This window comes from Zootoca vivipara, chromosome 5, assembly GCF_963506605.1.
Source record: "Zootoca vivipara chromosome 5, rZooViv1.1, whole genome shotgun sequence".
NCBI classification, from domain to species: domain Eukaryota; kingdom Metazoa; phylum Chordata; class Lepidosauria; order Squamata; family Lacertidae; genus Zootoca; species Zootoca vivipara.
The window spans coordinates 27,735,757-27,760,388 of record NC_083280.1 but is presented as its reverse complement, the minus strand read 5'-3'; the positions used below and the strand labels follow the sequence as shown (position 1 = coordinate 27,760,388).

Sequence of the window (24,632 nt, the reverse complement as noted above, 5' to 3'; positions counted from 1 at the left end):
ACAGCAAATATGCTTGCTTGATATTAAAATGAACCTAGCCGAAAACTTTTGAAGTGTGCTAATAGTATGGAAAATGGCAAGTAAAAACAGCTTCCTTTTTAAAAAAAATGTTTTACTCACTTTCACTTAAAAGAGTAAAATGCCAAGAACTGCTGACTCACAGATAATTTATGTACGCAAGTTTAGCCAGCACAGGCACCGCACAACAATTGGACTCACTTTTTAAAGATGCTACAGTTCCATTGTCAGTTTTCTCCAAAGCAGCCAAGCACATAGCATTTTCCTGAGCCTGTTAAAATTGTGATTGATACTTTAAATAACACAGAGTAATATGCATATAGCATCAATTCACAGAAGCTGTGATGGTAAAGAGTGAAATTTCAGTGCTACAATAATGCAACGTCTTCATAAATGACTTGGATGAAGGAACTGAAGGGATGCTCATCAAATTTGCAGATGACACCAAACTACTAACCTTGCGCTTCTTTTGCATTCTTGATTCTTCTGCAGCAATACCAGCTGCCTCATTCAAATATTTATTGCCCACTTTGCTTTCAAACCACTTCAGATCTAAAAAGATTTCACTGAAATGCTCACGGTCAAACTGTTAAAATAAATGGAAGAAAGAATAGCATTATCATTATAAATCTAATCTATTTCAAGGCAAATTTCTCAAGGAGATATTTGAACTCCAAAGCTTATTTTCCAGGTCCTAACATTCAGATGGCAGACTGGGAAAGGCTATGGAAAACAGACCTGAAATTTACAGCCTGTTGTTCCTTGAAAGAGAGTTATATGAAAATGATGCACCATTGGTATTTGACTCCTATTAAGTTGGCAAAAATGTATAGGACAAGTACAAATACCTGCTGGAAATGTAAAGAAAAAACGGACTTCCGCCCAGGCGCCGTAGAAGATGGCTGAAAATACCATCTCTCCGACCCCCCACAAGGTAATTTACTAGGCTGTAATAGGAGTACGCAGCCTCCCAAAATCTTCCCGGGGGGAGGGTATGGGAAGACACAGTCTCATCCGCAGATGCCCACCACCAGCTTCGACTTCGGAAGGAAGGAGGGGCTCGGGGCACTGGATGGAAACCCCGTGGGAGTCTGGATCTCCTGGACACTGATTTTACGAGCGATTCCGGGCTCCATGACTTAAGAGAGAAATTAGATATGAGTCGTGGACATGCTTCAGACAAAGGAGGAGATTTATTCTGCAAAGCACAGCCACTGAGAAAACAAAAGATACTGGGGAATGTCATTCATCAGACCAAGAAGGTATGCGATGGAACAGAAGCGGGGAGGCTGGAACTCTATAATTCTGTTTTATTATCTACTTAACAAACCTCCCTCCAGAAGAGCCGTATATAGCATTTACAAAGCAAGCGAAATTGGAACGTTGGAAATTTATTGAGATAATATGGTTATTAAGTACAGTGGGACCTCGACTTATGAATTTAATCCGTTCCGAATGCACACTCGTAGGTCGTAAGTCGAGTTTCCCATAGGAAAAGCAGGTTCCCATAGGAATGCATTGGAAACGGAAAAATTCGTAAGTCGAGGAAACTGCATCTAAAAACTCGTAGGTTGAGGAAACCGCATCCAGCCGCGAACGGGTTTTCCGTTCAGATGTCGAAAAAATCGTAAGCTCGCGGCCACTTTTTTCACTCGTAAGTCGAAAATGTCGGATGTCAAGTAGCTCATAAGTCGAGGTCCCACTGTATATAGACTGTGTGAATTGAAAATATAACTAATTAAAGTTTGTAATTTGGGACCTGCTTGGAATGTGGTTAAAGATTCCCTAAATTTATGGACATCAGAGAGAAGCAAGCTCGTTAGCAGTTGGAAACCTGTCAAGAAATTTTTGAGATATGAAGCAGTTATAAAAACAGTTATTTGGAGAGCAAACCTGCACATTTAAGGTATAGATGGGGCTTTAAATTAAGACTTTAGTTTTGCTCAAAAGAAAAAATATACTTACATCTGACAATTTTGTAAGGTATTTCTCAAAGCGAGGTAAGTTGAGGTGCCCACTTTCATTAATGTAACCTATTAGAGAAGAAAAATCTGATTCAGGCTTAATCATGAGCTGCTTTTCCTGCAGGCACATTGTATCAAAGAGGAGCAACATGAGCAATGTAACACAGAACATAAAGACTGGATTCCCTGCTGTCTTTTCCATTCAGCAATCTCCTCTGTAATACTGTCACAACTGCAACAAGAAGCAGTTTTGAAACTGTCTTACCTCCAAGTTTAGGCAAAATATCCATGTATGTTCTATACAGCAGTGGCAGTGCATCATGGTTAATATGAAAGTGAGGTAGATGAGGGATAAAATCATTTCCAACAAGAAAGCCCATTAAGATCCAGTCATCTATTATTCTGTCAATTTCATATGTAAACGATATCTTGTCCTGATAAACAAAGGTTGATAGAAACAATTCATGACCAATGCCTTATGCAAACCTTTAAACAATTTTTGCCCTGTGGTCCATCCATACTTACTTTAACTGGTGAAAATTCATAGTCAATATATTCTCTCATTAATGACAAGTGCAGTAAATGAAAAGTGGTTTCTTCTGGGGCACACGCTCTGTAAAATTATGGACCACAACTAAGTAAGCTGATGGAAATTTTATAAATAATTCAATATTAAATATTCATTTTTTTAAAATTATGTAGCTATCTAATGGTTTTGTTCAATTTTCCTTTTTTATGCAATTCATATTTTTACAGGAGTTACCTTTGTGACTTTTTGCCACCGAACCGGACCTCTTCTCTTAAAAGGGAAAAATGTGGCTCATGACTTGTCAGTCCAAGCATAATCTGTTGAAAGAAGCATTTTAAATATTTTTATCGCTAAAATCAGTCACTTTAACAAAAAAGCTTATGCCAGAATACATTTGTCAGTAATTAAGGTTCCACAAGACACTTTGTTTTTGAGGTAAGCATTTTAAAAATATATTGCTGCAACTCTGAATTATTGGTTCTTTTATGGGAAAGCGAGTAAGACCAGGTCTAAAATGATCTCAATGAGACACATGCATGGTGAGTGCCCCAAAACATCTGGAGGGCCAAGTTTGGGGATGCCTGTTCTAGTAGTTGCCACACTACTTAAACTACTTTTCAAACTTACACTAATTAAAAAGATTGTAGTCAAGAGTTTTATTTTTCTTAACTTTTTCACCTAGGCCTGCAGCTTACATAGAGCTTATGTTCCAGGGATTGCACCTATAAAGTCAAAACTCATTGGGTTCAATAGCAGGTGGGATTGTCAAAGTCAGAACTCTTTTTTTTAAATTATATTTTATTGATTTTATAATATAGAAAGAAAAAAAGAAAAAAGACAGGCATACAAAAGAACTACTACATAACATATTTACCACTGGCTTCCGCCCACCCTCCCAGAGCCCTCTCCTCCCACCAGAGGGACTCCCGAAAGACAGGCAGCCGGCAGTGTTTCCTTTTGTAGTTGAATTTCTCCCCCACCCCTCCCTCCCCTCCCCAGGGCCCCCCCCTGCCACCGAGAGGCTCTAAGAGAGAGAACGAAGGGGGGGCATCCGTCCAACCAATTTCCAAACAGAAGAAGAAAAGAGAAAAAAAAGAAAAGAAAAAAAGAAAACCAAAAGAGAGGAAAAAAATGGAGGGATCCCCCTAAAAAAGAAAAAAAAAGAAAAAAAAGGAAAAAATAGAACTAAAAACTAAAAAGGAATAAAAAGAAAAAATAAAAGAAAAAGGACCTCCCCAAACCTCCCCCCTATCCCGACTTCCATTTTCAATTCTTATTTAGCAGTATTCTTAATCCCATTCTATTACTACAGAAAAAAAGAAAAATTACCTTATATTATAAAAGCTATCCCAATTTTTAAATCCTCTTAATCAAACTAAATTTATATTTCCGAATCTTTTCATAATCAAATCTACTCATTACCTTTTTTTTTTGACCAGCCTATCTTTTTTCCCCCCTCCAAAAAACCTCTTTATTATTCTTACTTTCACAAATTTTTAAACATCGTTATCATCCCCTCCCCACCCCGGTCACGGCCTTTCCCTTCCAGTCCAGCAAGTTCCAAAGTCGTCAGTCCAGTTATCAGTCCTTTTTGTCTATCCTGAATAGTTAAATATTCAATCTTCCTTCAACCCACCCGCTTCCTAACCTGATTCAAAATCCAAACTCCTCTATCTCCCCCTCCCCAGTCTCCTTTTCTTCTTTGCCGTCCATTTTTCTCATGGGTGTTCTGTCTCTCCTGTGACTCTTGCATTGTTGACTCCTGTGATCCATCTTTATTCTTTTGATTTTCCTTTTTCCCGTCGCTCAGATCATACAGCCATTTCCCATCCTGTACCCTTTTTCCAGTTAAGACCTTTTCCTGTAATTCTTGTGTTCTTTCTTTAACCAAATCCTCTTTTTGCAGATCTTGCTTCTTTTCATTTGGTAAGTCCCGTTCTCTGAGCTCCTGTAAGTCTTGGTTTATTTCCAACAGTTGTTGCTGAGTCTTGTGCGTCTCTATTCTGAGTTCCCATAAGAGTCTTATCACTTTGTCCTTGAACGCTGATATATGTTCTTTCGTTGCCATTTTTCCAGCTTACTGTGGGTGGAGTGAGGCTTGAAAGCCAGGCGATGGTTATAAAAGACATATATTGTCACAAATCCAAACTGGAAACTGTATATAATCCGCAATATATAACTTCAACTTTAAAATTGTTTCAAACAGTCCGTCAAAGAGTTTTTAAGTATCAAATCCTTGTTAACATCCATCTTCGCAAACAGCTTACTGTCCTCTCCGGGCTGCCGATTTCGGGGTGGAGAGAGGCTCTCCCTTTCTTGAAGTGCAGGGAATATTAACCTTGAAATAACTCTCCCCCCTGTACCCTGCCTCCGGAGGTAATTCTTTAAAATAGTCTCTGAAGGAATTCAGATAATATACTGTTTTTCGTCGGCACTGGTCTCCCTTTTTGTTACACTGCTTCTTAAATCAATCAGTGGGAGAAGGTGGCTTCCGTTTTTTCCCTTACTCCCGTTTGCCAAATTGTAATCCAATATCGTAATGTAATATATTCAAGCTTTACTCACGGGTTCCAATTTTTCCGAATCTGCGAATTTGGAAGAATCTGCCGCTCACCACTACCGGACTCGAAGCTTCACTTTGCTGAGGTAACGCTGTTCTCCAAAATGGCCCCCGCGACTACAACCCTTTCGCTCCGGGGATCTTATTAGAGCTCACCAAAGGATCGGGGAGTTGCTAAAAAATGGGGCACCGCTGGAGCTTTGTTTCCAGAACTCTCTATCTGGAACTCTTTTGGGGCGCTGCAGCGCTTTCGCAGCCTTCCCCCCCCTCAGCAAAGCCGGGCTGTCTCAGCGCTCGAGACAAACCCCGCCGGCCAGATCGGGCGACAAACCGGAAGTCAGAGTCAGAACTCTGTGTCCTCTCCCTTTTTTGCCATGTGTGTAAAAAGTTAAAAGTGCACAAGTTGCGGGCCTCAATATTGTGTGGCATCTGTAACAGTGCTGCAGATCAAAGCTGTCAAGTGAGCATACATGGGCTAAGGAGATCCTGCAAATAAACTGGTCCCAAGCTGCTTTATATACTAATGCTTTATATATATATATACTTATATACTAATATACTTATATACTAATGCTTTATATATATACAACACCCTGAACTTGGCCCAATAACAAATCAGCAGCCAGAGCCGATCTTTGGACAGAGGGTCTCACTCCTGCCTGTTAACTGTGCTGCAGCATTCTGCACTAGCTGCAGTTTCCAGATCAAGCCCAAGAGAAGTCACACACAGACTGCAGTGTAGTAATTTAATCTTGAAATCACCAGTGGCCACTAGTGTGGTCAAACTCTCCTGGTCCTGGAATGGCTGGCTGTTGCTGTTGTACCAGGCATTGCTGGTAAAAAATGCTTCTAGTTCCTGAGGCTACCTGGGCCTCCAGAGACAAAGCTGTTTCCAGAAGCACCCACAGACAGCGTTACCTGTACCTGTCCAGGGCAGGCAGTTGACCAATTTTCCTGTCACAGGAACCACTCACTCACAGTGGCTCAGCCTTGCTGGAATTCAAGATCAGGCTATGACATGAGAGGGTGGTGAGAAATCTCTGGGCACACGTAAAAGCATTTATTGCAGTCTGAAGAGGCACTGTGGTTAATAGCCACATACATTTATATCCAGAATTTAATTTATTCCCAAATCTACACATTCCCATGCATACACTTTCAATCTGAACGTACCAAGTCAGCATCCAAACCGTACAGACAGTGCCTTGTGTTTGGATCATGGTCAGGCTTTGCTTTCTCTGACCTTATAAATTCCATAATTTTATGTTCCCCTTCTCCAGGTGTCTGAACAAAAAAAAAAGAACAAAATAAAATTAATAAATACTGCTTTGTCCAATATTAATGTTGTAAGAAATGACTAATGTAAAAAGTAACCTCATGGCCTGATAAGTAGACAGTTACGCCTTGCCAGGATTTGTCTGTTGAAATCTTCATATTTACAAAATACTTCAGATGTTCGTGCAACCTGGCCATGAATTCAGTCCCTAGTAACATAAATGAAAGTTAAATCTTCACAGACTGAAATCTCAGAAAAGAATTAAAACCTGTTTCACTGGAAAAGATTAACAATCAACAGAAGTAGGAAACAATCATTTTACCCTTTACAAAGAGAGACACATTTTTAGAAATCAATGTTTCACACAAAAATAGATGGTATACTACCATTAAAGATGGCACTATGACAGTATAAACTGTTCAGAAATCTAAAATGTGTTCTGGAATTTCAGCATTTTTATTTTGCTTCAACTATGTTCTCCTGTTTCTGGTAAAAACAGCGTCAGAGATTCCCATGCTTTAAGCACTTGCTGATCTAGACTTTGAGGGAAGGCATTACCTGGTTCTCCAGTCTCAAGAGTTGTGCCTGAACCAGAAAATTTGTGACTTCCAGTTTATAGTAGCTTGACAAAGAATAGCAACAGGGATAATAGAGAAGAGGATTTAGCTTAAGTGACTCTTTACTCCCATGGAGATGAAAATGAATTTAACTTCCCTTTTGAAAGTCTTGCTGCCAGTTTTTATGGGCCAAAATTGCTCACAAGTCACACAGCATTCTTTGGAATCAGCATGAGCTGGAGTAGTGGGATTCTTTGCATTTGTACAGTATATGGAAATCTTTTTTCTATTTTTGTATCATAAGGTACTGGTAAAATGTTCTAGTTGACTAATGCAATAGAAAAATGCAATATAGTATAGCTAGCATGTTCAATGTTACATCCGTTTTCCATGCTGTGTTTATTGCTACTTCCTTTTTAAAAAACTTTTGTTTGCTTCATTTAACACATCTTATCTCAGAATTTCAAAAACAGAGACTGCCTTAGATCTTCAAACCAAAGACTTCTCAAAAATCTATGTTTGGATGGATAAATGCTCTTGGGCATAAAAAGAATTCTGATAGGAAATTTTAGGTGACTGTAACCACAAGTAATTCCTATGCATTACATATTTTCTGGTTTCCAAAGTTACCCTGGGATAAAGACAAACATTTGCCACTGTAACCACAAGCCAAACCAAACCACTGCTAGTTTCTTCTATAGTGCAAAGCACAAGAGCAGTCTCATAACAATAAGCCTGATTATCAATTTGCCACCCTTTTCAAGTCATTAATTTCCAAAAAGCATTCACCTGAGTTAATTGATAGAAACCTTTGGCTTACAGCACTTTTGAAAACCACATCCTTTAATTTCAAATGAGCTGTAAGGGGCAGAAAGAAGGATGCAATTCCAGATGGCAGCTTAGCATCCGAATGTAAGAACATTAAAAATTAAGCAGACTCCTCTACCTGGTGTAATGCAATTGGAATCAAATCTAGCTTCTGTCGGAAGAGTCTCTCCTTTCTCTAATGCCTTCTTTATTTTGTCCTCTGCCTCCTTTGCTGACCTGTAACAATATTTAGCATTTTAGTGCTGTAAAGTATGCACATCACTTCATATACATATTCTCAATAATAGCACAAAAACTGTGTAAGAGGTAGGTTTTTATTAGACAGGAGGGGGATAAGCTGAGAGTCAGTGACTTGCTTAAGGCTACTCAGTGAATAAGAAAAGGATGTGAGATTTAAACAGAGGCTTTCTGCTTTATAGTTCATACTCATGCACTAAAATTCCAAGCCCTTCTACTCCAATCCCAATCCCGAAGGATCTTTAAAACCAAGACAATCATTAATCTAGCTAACCCACACTTATACTATTTAGATTTGTATTATTGTGTTTAGCAGAACATAAGGCAAAGAAACCTGAGCTTTCTTTTAAATCCTGCTGAAATGAAACTTAGCTGAGCTAAACTTTCTAATTTTAGAGACCCTCTTCTTAAGACGCCGAAGTGCATTACCATGATCTCAAAGCAAGTATTGGTGTCTCCATCAGCTACAATGTTAGCTCCCATACATGTAAAGGTAAAGGGACCCCTGACCATTACTGGAGGGCCAGTCGTGACCGACTCTGGGGTTGCGGCGCTCATCTCGCATTATTGGCTGAGGAAGCCGGCGTACAGCTTCCAGGTCATGTGGCCAGCAAATATGCTCTCCGTGACTAGTGCAGCACTATCAACTGCCAAGCATAAAAAGCAGCCAGTCTTAATCCTTACTTTGAAGCTGTAGAGCTCGGTAGGATTGCCCAAGCAGTTTCACTGCAATTCCTGCCACCGCACAGCTCCAAAGGTGGGAGAAAGACCAGGGACTGTTCGGCAGCTGCATGGCAAAGAAGCTTGAAAAGCCTTAGCTAGAAAGGGCCAAACAGGCAACCGTTGTCAACCTTTCCTGCTTCAGAGAAGGAAAGCTGGTGGAAAGTAGAGGACACTGCTGCCTGAAGGTGCCTGCTTTATTGCAGCAGTGGACAACACAACATACTCTCACACCACCTTCCCCTCTGCATCCTTGGGAAGCAATGCTCAATCGTGCACACTCCTCCCAGACTCTCGCTTGGGAAAGATCAGGCGGGTGCATTGGATAACACTGCCAAGAGGTGTTCCATACATCTTTGGGAAGAGGTACCCAAAAGTGCATCCTTTCTCCTTCATCCAGGAATGCTTTGATGGTGTTTCCTGCTTGGCAGGGGGTTGGACTGGATGGCCCTTGTGGTCTCTTCCAACTCTATGATTCTATGATTCTATGATCCTGTATATGAAGCGCCTCTTGGCTTCTGAGAGCCTTTTATAGCACTTTCCAAAGGTGCATAGAAAAATTACGTAGAATGTCTTTGAGCAGTGTCACCCAATAATGCATGCAGGCCTTTTCTTTGGGAAATATTAATGCAGGTGGGCCAACAAGTTGGGGATGCTGGCAACTATTTATTTTCTTTCTTTCTTTTGTGTTATTCCAGCAAGGCAGCCAAAAACCCCTGGAAGGAACACAGCATTTCAGGGGGGATTAGCAACACATACAGTGTTAACTGCCACTGCTTGAGAATAACTTGTGCATTCAGAGGAGGTATGAGGGAACCAATAATAGCAAACAAACAAAAAAGGAAGAACTCACACACCTAAAACGTCTGCCACGCTGCTGGTTCATTTTTGCTCTTGGAGCAACTCCATCTACGGCCATGAAGAAAACCTTTCTTGGTTTAATAATGCGAAACAATACTTCCAAATAGTGAAATATATCAGCAAAAATTTTGTCTTCAGAGATTCTGAAGTGAACATCATCATCATTAGGGTGTGAACACTGATGAATGATACCATTCATGTCCAGGTACAAGTTGTCAAACTCTGGAATCTAGGAAACATATTAGAGCCATTAATTAATACAAGTAACTGTTATTCATCCACCCAGCAAGAAACGTTATGCTCCACCTTCCTCCTTTCTGTAGATATGATTCCATACCTATATATGAAATATTTCATGTGTTACTTCCACCTTTGGAGGAGGGCTCATAATTTTTAACAGTGCATTCTGGAACTGCTGTTGATAAATGTTTGGGTTTGATAAGAAACAATGCAGTCTGATTATTTACATACACGTAATCAAGAAATATGTTCTGCTTCTAGCAGCAAGGAAGCCACCAATAGTTACTATATTATTCTCCCTTACACAGCAGTTACCAGTCCCATTGTAATGTTAAGCCAAACTAAGCATGAATGTGTGACCATGCAGGTACTCACAGTAAAAAGCATAGCTGCTTTGCCTGTCTCATAGTCCTACTGTAATATCTGCAGCCAAGCTATGGTTTGACTTAAAATTATTTCCAAACCCAAGTTCATGGTTTGTCTTGTTCCATCCTGTCACACAATGAAGTGTTAACCATTCTCTGTAACCAACTAGTCAAATGCCCTAGATTTAACAACCCAGGAAGGACCGGGGTCAAGGGGCACATTGTCAGGCATATAGCCAGCAGTACCTTGCCAGCATAAGCTAAAAACAATCCCACAAAACACCAACTTTAGCATTGGGTACTTCATTTGAAACTACAACTGCCAAATCAAGGTCACTCCAAAGTCAAGTTCCTTTATCAACAAGGCTAAAGTGCTACTCAAAACAGCTAACCATAATGATAGTATCACATCACAGTGATGCTATTGTACTTTATTGCATATTGTTTTTAGATGGTCTTTTTTAGTTTCTGTAGTTGTAACAGAAATGTTTTAAGTTGTATTCTACATTTGGTTTATGTGAGCAACCTTCCCCGTTTGTCTTGAAAGGCAGCATATAAATTCTGGAGGAAAAAATACATTTTTAATTATTGATGGAAGAAATAGAAAATATGGCTCCAGCTAAAACATTTCAGCACTGCAAGCAGCACTTCTGTGCTAGAATGGAAAACAACAGAGCACATTAACAGAAACAAAAGTGAAACCAATCTGCTAGGTACCATATTTCCATAGAGAAATGAAAACTGCAATTTACCTAGGAACATGATCAGGCTACGAGTCAATACATTTTTTCCTAGCAAGTCCTCATGTATATTATTTTAATACTGTTGCTATAAATTAAAATAAACTACAAGCAAATATTGCTCCCTGCATGGAAGGCTACAATCTGTATATTATCATGCATCTCAAGGCATATTTACCTAGGGAAAAGTAAATATAGGATTTACTCTCAAGTATATATACACAAGACTGAAAATAAAGTGTAAGATTCCTGACCATGCATTAGATCAAGGGTGAGTAAATCCAAGCTTTGGAGTCTTGTCTGGCACCCCATCAAACTTTTCTCTCCCTTAAACGTCCCACACATTTGGCGATGGCAATAAGAGATAAATTTGAAGTAGACAACACTGGGACAGGAGAAGTTGTATAAACCTCTCTGCTTAGCATGGTGCTTTAATGGAAATTCAAACAGCTCCCTCCTTGGTTATCAGACTCTTCATTTGATGTGTGAAGGGGGGTGCTAGCCCCACCCCTCCTCAGATGATCTGTAGAGAGCAGCTGAGAAGAGGACTGTGTGTGATAAGATTGTGAGGTAGCTAAATCCACTTGCTGGCAAATGGCCCTCACTCAGATGGCTTGACCAAAAAAAGTTAGCCACCCTTATAATTAACAGTAGGACAGGAGTGCCTGGTGTGCTCTGGTCCATGGGGTCACGAAGAGTCGGACCAGTGTCTGGTTGTACAGCTTTCTAAAACATTTTTTAATTAATTTTTCTATTTTTCTATTCTGCCTTTTCTCCACTCTTCAATTTCAGCCTCACAACAAACTTTGTAAAGTTGGTTAGGCTGAGAGCATAGGATCATCCAGTGATCCTCAGGGCTGAGTGGGGATTTGAAGTTACCACCACCATGTTCAACACTTTAACAAGGACACCACTGGCACTCTCAAGTGATACCACCTTCAAATCAGAAGCCACTATTTTACATTGATTCAAAGCAGCAGTTCCTTAACAAAAAAAAAAAAGCTGTATCGGTAATTGGTAGATCAGGATAAATTGTAGTCAAAGGTTATCAAAAAGGCAACAGTGGTTGGCAATGCAATGCTGTGTGTTTAAAGTCCCAGAGTTCAATGGAACTTATTTATTTATCGTTTATTTACTTAGAAAGATTTATCCACCACTTAATCATAAACCTTTGCAGCAAGAGTTAATTCAGGATTCTGGCAACCCCACTCCAGGTTAGCGGGCCCTTCCGATTCAGCAGTCTGGCTCATTCTCCATCGCATTCATTCTCTTTCCTGCTGGGTAAAACCTCATTATGATGCTGGAGGAGACTCTTGAGAGTCCCATGGACTGCAAGAAGATCAAACCTATCCATTCTGAAGGAAATCATCCCTGAGTGCTCATTGGAAGGACAGATCGTGAAGCTGAGGCTCCAATATTTTGGCCACCTCATGAGAAGAGAAGACTCCCTGGAAGAGACCCTGATGTTGGGAAAGATTGAGGGCACTAGGAGAAGGGGACGACAGAGGACGAGATGGTTGGACAGTGTTCTCGAAGCTACGAACATGAGTTTGACCAAACTGCGGGAGCCAGTGCCTGGCGTGCTATGGTCCATGGGGTCACAAAGAGTCGGACACGACTAAACGACTAAACAACAACAAAACCTCACTCCCATTCAACCATGTATTGTATTGGACCAATTTCTAATGTGGAAGCACAGTTTATCCTTGCTCCACAGAATTAAGGCAGAATAAAGCTGCCCATTGTTAGTTGGCAAATGCAGGTATGTCTATACAGTAAAAGTGTGTTCAGGGCGTCGTTCCCAAAGCTGAAGCGTTTCACAGTGAAGGACCAAAGTACAAAGTGTCCCTGAGTTGTTTGTAACTTCCCCCATCCTGCTCTTCTTCTCTAAATGAAAAGCAGTCACAGATGGTTGCAGCCAGTAATGAAGGATGGCTGCAAAGAAAAAGGGACACTCTACGGCCATTGAAATGTGTTTGTGGGAAGGCGCCTATTGGCTTGTTGGGGGGGGGGGCTGTTTTGTATTTTGTGTTCTCATTTTGTCTTTTTATGTTGTGAACCGCCCTGTGATCTTCAGATGAAGGGCGGTAAACAAACTTAACGACACAACACACCCAACCCTTTCCCTACAGGGGATTTCTCTCCACAAGTCGCCTGCCACTCCAAGCTGTGGCTCCCTGTGGAGATGATGATGATAGTATTATTGCTGTTGCTGCTGTTTTGCTAGATACAGTATGCTGGAAGCTGCCCAGAGTGGCTGGGGAAACCTAGTCAGATGGGTGAGGAACAAATAATATAAATGTCATTGTCGTCGTTATTTGAAGATAAGGATGAGCACGGCTACATGTATAGTCGCCCCCTTTCCAAGGAGCTCAACAGATAAATGGGGTAATAATAATAATAATAATAATAATAATAATAATAATAATAATAATAATAAACACATAGGTAAGTCGACAAGCCCAGCTGACGAGAAAGAGGCAAAAACCCTAAACTGCAAGAACTTCTCTAGGACGGGTCGTCAAGATAAGGCTTCTCTGGGCAAAGGCAGCGGCTCAGGCTGAGGGGAAAGGGTCGAAGCGGGGTTTTCCAGGGAGCCCTTCGGAGGTGCCGGGACATCTTTCACGAGCACAGCCGCCCTGCGAAAGAAGAAGAGCCCCTTCCCCAGCTTCCCCACCCCACCCCATGCAAGAGCGGGAGAGAGGAAAGAGCAACACAGGCAACCGCTTCTCACCTGATGCTCCTTCACCACCTGGCTGAGGCAAGGGTACCGCTCCGAGATCCAACGGTAAAATTTCGGCACTCCCATGGCGGCGGCTGTTGTTGCTGCTGCTCCTCTTCGCCCTCAGATGCCCCCTCTTAACGCCAATCCTGCCCGACACAACAAGCAATTGGCCGCCACCGCCGCCACAGGCCAAAAACAAACCACCTCTCTTCCGGGCGAGGGCCTGAATTTGCTCACGGAGACAGCTGTTCCTAGAGCGGACCGGCACTGCGTCAGAGGGTCAACAAGGCAGGCAGGGAGAGGCCCGCCCCCTGTAATGGCACACCCTGCTGGAAGCCGCGGGAACTGCAGGCCGACAGCCGCCGCCGCCGCGTTGCCGAAACCTGCAATGATAGCGTGTGTCGTGTGTCGTGTGTACGGAGCTAGGGTTGTCCTATTTCAAAAAGTGAAAATCTGGACTCAAAAGTTTGGGCTGTGTTTTTTTTTGGGCGAAATCTCTAAGAAAGTTTTTGAGCTATTTTTAATTATCTCCCAAATCTCAACGGGCTGCCATACGTCCGGTGTTTCCCGAATATTCAAGGGAGAGGAGGGGAGAAAAGGCCCTTTTTTGCTGCCCGGCTTTGTTTTATTTATCTCATTAAAAATTATGTGCTGCTTTACTGGGGGGGGGGGAAGGTGGCTAAGAAGGGATGGAGTAAAATGACTTTCCAACTTGCTTGTCACACATCTACTGAAGGGATAAAAGGTCTGCAAGAAAAATAACCGCAAACCCTGTGCTAGATCATTAAAAAATTCATGCGAAGTCTGAGTGGGTAATGGAGGTCAAGAAGCGGATTGAGAAGTCAGCGTGGTGCTGTCACTGTCCTGGGAAGGACACGATGGGAAGCAGCTCTCCTGTCTTCCATAGTGGTGCAAAAGGAGGAATTTTAGAAAGTGCAGCTTTTGCCTTGCTTGATAGGTTACTTCTAACGCATAAGAAAGATATGAGTTTAAAAGCTATGCATGAAAGGCAATGCTTGTATGCATTGTGTTTCAAAACCTATGTAGAAAAGCTTGCATTAGACAAGAGGTTTGTTTCTAGGTAAATACAGCAAGGAGTGTGTTTAAGGTTAATTGATGACTCATCACAGGAAAAACTCTCATAGAAGGAAGGTGAAAACTGAGAACTCAGCTTCTTAAGTCAGCAATAGAGAGCTAGCAGCAGCAGTAGTGGCTAAGCTCAGCAACAGTGAACAAACAAAAAAAATCCTTCAGTAGCACCTTAAAGACCAACTAAGTTTATATTTTGGTATGAGCTTTCGTGTGCATGCACACTTCTTCAGATACGTATCTGAAGAAGTGTGCATGCACACGAAAGCTCATACCAAAATATAAACTTAGTTGGTCTTTAAGGTGCTACTGAAGGAATTTTTTTATTTTGCTTCGACTCAGACCAACACGGCTACCTACCTGTAACAGTGAACAAACAGATTGTTTAGGATCTCTCTCGGTCTATTTTGTTTACAAAATATGAAGTAACCATTTTAAGACTTGTTACAGGTAGGTAGACGTGTTGGTCTGACGTAGTTGAAGCAAAATAAAAATATTCCTTCCAGCAGCACCTTAAAGACCAACTAAGTTTTTTATTTTGGTATGAGCTTTCGTGTGCATGCACACTTCTTCAGATACACTGAAACAGAAGTTCCAGGACGCTTCTATTACGACTCATCGTTGTGGAGGAGAGCAAATTCATTTCTACTCTACACAAGGTCCAAATCAGGTGTTCTACTTGCTGCAACTCTTAACATCCACTCCGCCATAATGGGCAAACCAGATGGCCATGGGAAGTCCGAAAGCGGAACTACCAGCAACTGGTATTCAGACAGTGGAGGTCAACATAACTGAGCCTCTGCCCTCCTTTACCTCTGGCCAACCCCTCTCTCCTCTTCTCTTAGAACTCTCAAGCTTTAAAGTATCACAGCTCAGAAAGCTCTCACACCACTTTTGCTTAATGTGTGGTCTTATTCCATCCTTGGAATAAGAACCCCCCAGGTTAGGAAATACTGCATTAGTGTGTTGCGACAGAGTTTGGAAAGCTCTGCCATACGGCATTGTTGGAGTACACTTTGATCAGATACAACCCTAATTTACAATAACCATGAATTATACCCATGACTAGATGCAAGTCAGCAGTACTAGATGACCCCATTTGACTAGGCGCTGGGATTTCACCCTGCGCCTTGCAGAGCCAGGCCAACGCTGTCGAAGGGCCTGCGCCCCTCGGCAACATCCGAAGGCCCTGATCCACTAGGTGCTGGGGTGGATTTCACCCTGCACCTTGCAGAGTCAGGCCCAAGCTACCACTGGGCCCAGCACTGGCAGCAACAAGCAGCTCCAGCTCACCCAGACCTACCCATTGCCACCCCACCATTGCACTTACCTGACCTGGGTTAGTGTGTTGACTGCCCTGTGTAGGTGTGTCGTGTGAAAGCTCCCTGTGCTCCTTCCGGGACTGGGAAGGGGTTAGTTTAACCTCCAATTTGTTAGTAAAACTGAATTACTGTGTTTCGAAATGATGCATTTCTAAAAAGTGTGTCACCAACATGAGCAGTTTGGAAAGCTCTGCTGTATGGAATGCTAAAATGGTAATAAGTTGCCACAGGTAGCCTGCAGAATCCTGTGCATTAACAGGATTTTGCAACTGAAATACAGAAACATTTACATTGGGACCATGTATTAGTATTTGGGGCACTTAAAAAACGTCTTTCAGATGTGGAATGGGGAGATAATCTAGGCATTGTGCATACCCTTTTAATAGAGATAAAATATAAAAAATATTGAGTAGCTAAAATGCTGCATTCAAACTTTTTAAAATGAAAGGTTTCAGCTCTTTAATAATCTGTATAAATGGCTTTTCAAATGCAAGTGGCATTTATATACAAATATGGAATATAAACAAAATCACACACTGAAACACAGAGTTGTGCTAGCAGAAAATACCAAAGTAGAAATGATAGGAATTTTTTTAAAAACAAAAAACAGGTGTCCCTGAAATAACCCCCCCCATATATATATATATATATATATATATATATATATATATATATCAGCAACTCGTTTGTAAATGCTCGAGGTTCACATATGTGGAGCCCAGCCAAGGTACATCTGGCACAGAAAGTTTTCATTTGTTGCATCTTGAATGAGATGGTGAACATGTCCTTCAATTGACAAAGGCAGGCCCTTTACTCTATTCCTGTTTTTAATCACACCCTGAAGTCGCTGATCTATATCCAAAACGTGGGTCTTGGCCTGAAAGCAAGAAAACAATAGTCAAGACGACAAAAGGGTGGCATTGATAGACTAAAAGGTAATCTTTTAGTAGCAGCAGTTACATCTGTCCCCCACCTGAAAGTTGCATTAATAGCTATTTTTTATTAATTACTACTGCCAGGCATTCCTCTCTTCCAGTTACTCATACTGACTTGCACTCCACTTCAGATATTCAGCTCAAAAAGGGAACTTGTAAACTAAACAACTGTAATTTGCATAATTTATTGGTACACCAAGGCTGCGTGCACACCATACATTTAATGCACATGGACTCCCTAAAGAATCCTAGGAAATGTAGTTAAGGGTGCTGGTAATTATACCTCTATGAGGGGTAGACTACCAGGATTATTGTGGAGGGGGGGGGTCATGTATCTTAAATGTATGATGTGTACGTAGTCCAAGTGTGGGACTCCTTGGCACAGAATCTGATTTTTTGGCACACAATATGAATTAACTGTCCTGCCTGTACTTAAGGTTGTCCCCACCCCCACCAAGTCACCTTTTCATTGACAATTTCTCCAGTTTCATTCACTAGGGTTTTTGTATTGCCTCTGACTGGTTTACTCCATTCCACAAGAGGATCGTGGAGAAAAGTCTTCAAAACGCTAGATAACATATAAACAAAGGGAAGTTAACGGTTCAAGAAAATTCATTTAGGTGCAGTTTCAGTGGGAAAGAAACATATTTATACATCTTTCAACTTCTGCAATTCTAAATCATTACACAAACAGAACTTTGTTATTGTTGTTGTTACTTACACCTCACTCTTCCTTAAAAGTGCTCACAGCATCTCGCATGTACTGTATTGGCCCGAATATAAGCCACACTTTCTTCCAAATTCCAACCCTGAAAAGTTAAATTGCAGCCTATATTCGCGACCTTACGCCACCGCCAAAGCGGAGCAGCTCACCCAAGAAGCAGCCCGGGAGCGCGGGGCAACGGCACACAACCCACCCACCGCTCCCAAGCCTTCCCTGGTGTCAGCTTGGGGGGGGGGTAGTACCGGGAGGTGGTAGTGTTGGGAGGTGGGCACGCAGCGCGCTCTGAACTGAGCTGAACCTGACTATATTGTGAAAAAATAATAATGAACGAATTCTTATGCCCCACAAATAACCCGGAGGTGCATTTTAAATAAAAGGACACATTCTGCTCATGTAAAAACATGCTGATTCCCAGACCGTCCGCGGGCCAGATTTAGAAGGTGATTGGGCCGCATCCAGCCCCCAGGCCTTAGTTTGGGGACCCCTGCTGTTGCCCATCCCAGATATGCTGATTCTAGGGTCTGATCATCCTCAGAAACAGTGCTTGATGTAGCATAGGGAGTTTTGCAGCTGAAAGAGGAAAATGGAAAAAAAAGAGAGGGAAAACTCCCACCTCCACAAGCAGAAAGGCTTTCTGTCCATGCAAGCCACCCCGACATACAACCCACTGAGATCAACGGAGTCACGGAAGCAAAGGGAAACTATGTGTAATGTGATAGCACTCACTCAGTATTGACAGGCTATATTTCATGGGATGGCGGTGGCATGACTGAAGCAATGTCAATATCGAAAATGCTAAAGTAAAGCCCTTGGTAACGGAGCAGGTGATATTCAAGAAAGTCATATAGGGGGGAGGGTATTGTCTTTTTTCCTTTTACTGATATTACACTAGAGGCCAAAATTGTAGAAACATTTTGGAAAAAGTTTATTTCTGAGGTTTGATGGCTCATAACACCACTTTTTTGGGGGACTACAGTGGTACCTCGGGTTAAGAACTTAATTCATTTTGGAGGTCCGTTTTTAACCTGAAACTGTTCTTTACTTGAGGTACCACTTTAGCTAATGGAGCCTGCTGCGCCACGATTTCTGTTCTCATCCTGAAGCAAAGTTCTTAACCCGAAGTACTATTTCTGCGTTAGCGGAGTCTTGTAACCTGAAGCGTCTGTAACCCGAGGTACCACTGTAATACTATAAAATTATATATCAATGGAAATAATTTAATGAAGAATGTAATGCAACTCTCTAAACACTCATGCTCATTGCATATCAACCTAAGTAAATTGTGCTTTCTTTTTCTGCTTATTGGCTATACTGTATATTTTGATAGAACACAGATAACTGAACAAACTTGGTTGCATTACATCCTTCATTAAATTATCTTTCCATTAATATATAATTTATGGTATATCCCCTGCTTGAGTGCCTGAAGGCCCCGTTCCTGCCACTCACCACCTGGCCCAGGGTGGGGCCTGACAGGCCTCATAAGGACTGTTGCCGCTGCTGCTGTTGCTGCCCAGGAGGACTCCCCTGCTGTGAGTGCCTGCAGGTCCTGTCCCTGCCTCTCACCTCTGGGCCCAGGGCAGGGCCTGCCCAGGAGAATTCAGAACAGAGTTCTTTTTAAAATGTTTTTTAAATTTCCTGATGAAAGGTGGTTTATAAATTTAAATAATAATAATAATAGCAATAATTAATAATAGTCCCACTGAAATTATGAAATTAAGTTTTTCAGTCCACTGATTTCAACATGTCCCCTTTGAGTATGACTAATATTAGCTATCACCCAGTGATTGTATGCAAATGCTCTGGCAGATTATTTTTTTTAAAGCAAAGTTTTCACTACGAATTTACAGTGGTTAAATAGTTCACATTGTAAAGTTAGATAGCATATGAAGTTTTTCATGTCTCTGTTATTGTACCTCATTAGTGGTTCTCTCTGATCACGCATGAGTCTCAGTGTAACTTCACAAGCTCTTCGGAAGAGCCCTTCCGTCCCCATTGGACCCATACCATTGACCATGTTATGTGTAAGGCGAAATGGAACAATCTCCGGAAAATCAAACATTTCTCCCTTCAAAAGAAAATAATTCATTGTAGGATTTCGTAAGACTAACCTTCTCATGTGGTGCACATTAACTGTTGCACAAGATTGTAATTCCAACGAAACTTAACCAACCGGCACACTACTGTAAATTTAATACTGTTATGCAAAATCTGAAAGGCGAACAGATACTTTGAATGGTCTCATATACATATAGTGATAGTTGATGTCTTTATATTTTGCTTTTTGCTTTGTCGTGATCTTCTCTGAGCATAATGAACAGATAAAAGCTATAAAAAGCAACTGTTTGCTAGCAGCTGATTTGGTCATTGGATGCCAAAACGAAATATTTTTGGCATCATATAATGCTAAGTTCTGAAGTGAAGTTTGCCTTAAACATTTACAGGAGTACCTCAAGCAGACACCACAGAAATATATTCATGATGTAACTTCCAACATAATCCTTTAGTTTGTCAAGTGTTCAGTTGTGCAACTTCTTTGAACCGTGCAACGTCATTTGAAAAGGAAAACTGTTTTCAATTACTTGAGACAGACAATGGAAGTGTTTTAGTTTCTCACCTTATTGAACAGACAGTTGAAATCCACATGCACACAGTCACCTGTTAAGGAATCAAACAGAATATTTTCTCCATGACGATCACCAAGCCCTAGTATGTACCCAACCATTGACATCACTGCAGTGGAACGACAATAGGCTGATCTACTGCTGTACCTAGAAAGATGAAATACCATAGGAGCACATGGTTATTTTGGCCTTCTTATCCTTAGACTTAAATATTTCTGATCACAGCAAAGAAACCAAGATCCCACGTAGTTTACTACGATGAATAAACTTAGTGCCTTCACAGCTTCTGCTACATTACAACTGGCTCTCTTTTTAACCCTTTGGCATGACGGCAACATAACTGCAATAGTACAGGGCGACAAACTGACCATGAAGTAGGATCAGGGAATTTCCTTAGAAACCATTCATGGAAAATCGGAGGGTGCCGGGGCAGCAGAGTTTCTTTGTAAACTTTCAGTTTTTCCGACAGAGGTGCTGTTTTTGGAAGCATACATTGACGTAGCTCTTTTCCACTCATGTAGACACCTATGAAAGAAAAATCAGTTAGACACAGTAAGCTAATGCTATACAGTTAAGCTAGTCAGCGATGATAGGCTGAGTAAACACTGAGGCTACATTTGCACCTTTTGATAGGCCATAAGCCACAGCTTACAGTGCACAAGTGAATCGCACCTGCTTTGCTCCTTCCCTGCTCCTCCCCAATCACATGCGGAGGAAGCAAACCAAGGACCCTGGCTTAGTTTGAGCATTTAAACCACGGGGCGTGGTTTGCTTTGCTCAAACCACAATAGCCAGGAACAATAAGCCAAGAACAAACCAAGGCTTATCATCATGATTTGGTTTCGAGTAAAGCAAATATGATCCCTGATCTGGGCACAACCGTAAACCAATTATTGTAGTTGGTTTTCGTTCAGCACTAGCAGGGAGGAAAAAAGTAGGCACACTTTGATGTGTAGCAAGCTATGGTTTACTGCTTACCATTATGTAAAAATGCAGCTGCTGTATACTAATCAGAGCATGGGAGACCAACATGACATATTTTGAAGGATTTTGTAACATTCCACACTCTCCCTTCCACATCTTCTGTTGTCACTCACAAATTTATTCCCCCCCCCCAATTTAAAAAGGGCTTTTGTTTCCTACCTTTCTCTCTGTATAATTCGATCAGGATATTTCTTAAACCAGCAGTGTTGTTCACCCATTCAATTATTCCACATTCTTCATTCAGAGGAATAACAGCGTAGGTTCGTATGTGGAGTTCTCTCCTTCGTGACTCTGCATCCTTTCTTAAGCACTATGGAAGAAACGTATCACCAACCATAAGACCAATGCCATATATACCATATAAATAAAATCCCTCCCACCTATCTTTCATCCTCTTCCAGCTATTCCATGCTATTCTCTCTTCTGCCAAAAAGGGCATAGATAGTTGGTGTTGGTAAAGTAGTGTGAAGTAGGCAGCAGCAATTCATGGAGGCTAACGAAATATAACCCCATACAGCTTAAGAAACCACCACCACCATATACCCAATGTCACATTTGAAAAGTACCTCAGCTGAAATATTTGCTGGACTCTGGCAATGGCTGGGATCCATCCCATAGTTCTTTATTATAGTTGTACAAATAAGAAAAATAGTATGTACAGTATCTCAAACTGTTTAGTTACATGTATCAGCATCTGCCTTCCTCAGTAACAGTATCAGATGATTGGTGTGAGTCAAGAGTTGTCAGAATGGTCAGGATGGTATATGACAGGGGTGGCCAACTCCCAAGAGACTGCGATCTACACACAGAGTTAAAAACTGGCAGTGATCTACCCCCTTTTTCTTGAGCTTTTTTACGAAAGAGGAAGGCCCATTTTGGGGGGGTTCGGGTCAAAGTTGTTGGGTTTTTTCAGGGAGGAGATAAAATGTCAAGCTTTTTTTAGGGGAGTCACAGTTGTTCAGCTTCTTTGGAGGAAGCCAATGATCTACCAATGATCTACCACAGACGTCCAGTGATCTACCAGTTGGACATGCCTGGTATATGACATCAGAGGATGAGATTTTTTTTGGGGGGGGGGGACTTTTTCAGAAAAGGAAAGCTAGATAGTAATTAAGTGTTGCCTTCTAGACTAAGCCCATGGGGTATTAAGAGTTATGAAAACAGATCCAGGGGTTTCACTTTCTTCTCATATCCTTGGATCAAACACTTGCTCTGTAGAAAAAAATATCAATGCCTGAAAGGTTGTGGCTACTGGAATTAAAATGGTCAAGATCGCTCATTTATGGTTTGGATGCTTCAAGGGTCTTTTATGCATGCAGGCGTCGATGCCTAGCAATGAAGAATTCTTAGTACAGTCGTACCTTGGAAGTTGAACAGAATCCGTTCCGGAAGTCCGTTCGACTTCCAAAATGTTTGGAAACCAAAGTATGGTTTCTGATTGGCTGCAGGAAGCCCCGCCAGATGTTTGGGTTGCAAAGAACATTTCAAACCGGAACACTCACATTTGGGAGCCAAAACATCCAAGTACCAAGGTATTTGGGATCCAAGGTACAACTGTACTGCAAAAGGAGTACTGCAAAAGGAGGATTCTTGAATAAATATCATAAATGGTCGCTACAGTTGATATAGCAAAGAGTATACCGTATTGTTTTGTTTCAAGTCTCTTCTTTTTGGGAATATAATTTTATTTCTTTATTACTTCATGGGGGGGGGCAATTAATAAGGCAATACTCCTACAAAGCCCCAATGGAAATTAAGGGGGTGAAAAGGTTAGTTGGGCTGCCAATATCCAGCTTTGCAAAAGACACTTAAAGAGTGAAAGAACCTTATTTATCAGGGAATTGAACTCCATGAGTCGACAGTCCTTTCTTAGGTCATCTTTTGGCTTGCACATCATGATATAGGACTTCCCATCTGAACCATTTAAAGTAATCTTCTTGGGCTTCTGAAGAGAGGAAAGGATTTCAACCTAAAGAAAAAGACAGCAACAATTTAGCTTTTTTTTTTTAAATGCTTAATGTATTCCCTTGGTGAAATCTACACCTAATCCAAACAATCTCAAAACTTTACATCAGTCCATATGTATACTGGTTATCCGGACAACCTCCTCGGGGCTCCAGTCCATTCTTCCCCTTATCAAATACCCTTTCCCCTCTGTTTCTTTTCTGTTATTCACTTCTGCAGCCAAGTAATGTTAAAGAGTTCTAAAAAAACATAGAACCTTAAGACAGACATAATACTCACTGTGTCACCAAAGCCCGCAATGTAAGGCCAACACCCGGGGAAAGGATCATGATTAGAATGTGTGCCAGGAGCCGAAGGCAGAGTGGGTATCATTACCGATTGCAAAGGAATAAGGATTTCACTAAACGTCTGCTCCCCTATCAGCTTTTTGAGACTTTTGAAATGAATGTTCATGCTTAATGTGGAGGTGCTCCCATCAACCTGGGGGGAAAAAAGTTAATGCATACTATTCAAAGGATAAGGTAAATACTTAGAAGATACTGACACTCTTAACAGTTTCCATATACAACTTTTATTTCACAAGTTAGGAATATTTCCAATTCTTCCCTCTATTTTGTGAAATGGGACTGAACTTTATCTTTACAAACTATGTCCAGGGGAGTTCCTTGTGTCAGAGCTAACCTGAATGCAATAATAAAACTGTGCAAAGAAAACCAAGCAAACAGCTGAATTTATTTATTTATTTAGGCAGCACAACAATAAGCATAGCCAGTGCTTTTTTTCGGGGGGGGGGGGCACAGGGGTACGCATACCCCTAAACATTTTGTGAATCTTTGTACTTTTGTCCATTTACTGTATTTATTTTCCCCGATTTGAACTATAAAATGGTGATTTACTTGAGTCAAAATAAGAGTACCCCATAACCATTTTAAAGAAAAAAAGCACTGAGCATAGCTCACCAAAGACCTCTTAATACCAAAGTGTGTTTATTTATCAATTATCTCTTTATTAAAACCAATAAAGTTGCTGAAAATCTGATCACTTTGAAATAATGATTTTGAAGCCTCGGGGATGTGTAACCTAGCATTCTCATCTTTATAAATCGTCTTAGACGGCAATCCTAACCCTATCCACTCCTAAGTAAGTCCCATTCATAGCTGCCAAGTTCTCCCTTTTTTAAAAGGGAAATTCCCTTATGCTGAATAGGCTTCCTCGCGAGAAAAGGGAAAACTTGGCAGCTATGGTCCCATTGGGTTAAATAGGGTTTACTACCAAGCAAATGGGCTTAGGTATGCAACCTAAATTATTATCTTCAATTGTCAAGTAGCATAATAACGATGTTGTAGGTGAAGTCCAACAGTGTCCATCT

At 41.2% G+C, this 24,632-nt stretch overlaps 2 protein-coding genes across 2 annotated transcripts in view; both read right to left on the bottom strand.

Annotated features, from left to right (window-relative positions):
* XRN1 (5'-3' exoribonuclease 1) overlaps nucleotides 1-13,871 on the bottom strand; it is a 51,198-nt gene extending 37,327 nt beyond the window's left edge. Inside the window, exons 1-11 of the mRNA XM_035133766.2 lie at nucleotides 13,630-13,871; nucleotides 9,547-9,779; nucleotides 7,851-7,948; nucleotides 6,446-6,555; nucleotides 6,245-6,355; nucleotides 2,746-2,828; nucleotides 2,508-2,595; nucleotides 2,248-2,416; nucleotides 1,984-2,051; nucleotides 476-604; nucleotides 220-289 (exon numbers count right to left, since the gene is read on the bottom strand). Of these exons, the coding sequence (XP_034989657.1) occupies nucleotides 220-289; nucleotides 476-604; nucleotides 1,984-2,051; nucleotides 2,248-2,416; nucleotides 2,508-2,595; nucleotides 2,746-2,828; nucleotides 6,245-6,355; nucleotides 6,446-6,555; nucleotides 7,851-7,948; nucleotides 9,547-9,779; nucleotides 13,630-13,704 (1,234 nt within the window). The 5' untranslated portion in view covers nucleotides 13,705-13,871. The remainder of the gene's footprint in view (nucleotides 1-219; nucleotides 290-475; nucleotides 605-1,983; nucleotides 2,052-2,247; nucleotides 2,417-2,507; nucleotides 2,596-2,745; nucleotides 2,829-6,244; nucleotides 6,356-6,445; nucleotides 6,556-7,850; nucleotides 7,949-9,546; nucleotides 9,780-13,629) is intronic.
* Nucleotides 13,872-16,211: 2,340 nt separating this feature from the next.
* ATR (ATR serine/threonine kinase) overlaps nucleotides 16,212-24,632 on the bottom strand; it is a 51,583-nt gene continuing 43,162 nt past the window's right edge. The window contains exons 40-47 of the mRNA XM_035133767.2: nucleotides 23,543-23,743; nucleotides 23,124-23,267; nucleotides 21,458-21,608; nucleotides 20,683-20,839; nucleotides 20,308-20,461; nucleotides 19,607-19,758; nucleotides 17,429-17,534; nucleotides 16,212-16,908 (exon numbers count right to left, since the gene is read on the bottom strand). Coding sequence (XP_034989658.1) covers nucleotides 16,735-16,908; nucleotides 17,429-17,534; nucleotides 19,607-19,758; nucleotides 20,308-20,461; nucleotides 20,683-20,839; nucleotides 21,458-21,608; nucleotides 23,124-23,267; nucleotides 23,543-23,743 — 1,239 coding nt within the window. The 3' untranslated portion in view covers nucleotides 16,212-16,734. The remainder of the gene's footprint in view (nucleotides 16,909-17,428; nucleotides 17,535-19,606; nucleotides 19,759-20,307; nucleotides 20,462-20,682; nucleotides 20,840-21,457; nucleotides 21,609-23,123; nucleotides 23,268-23,542; nucleotides 23,744-24,632) is intronic.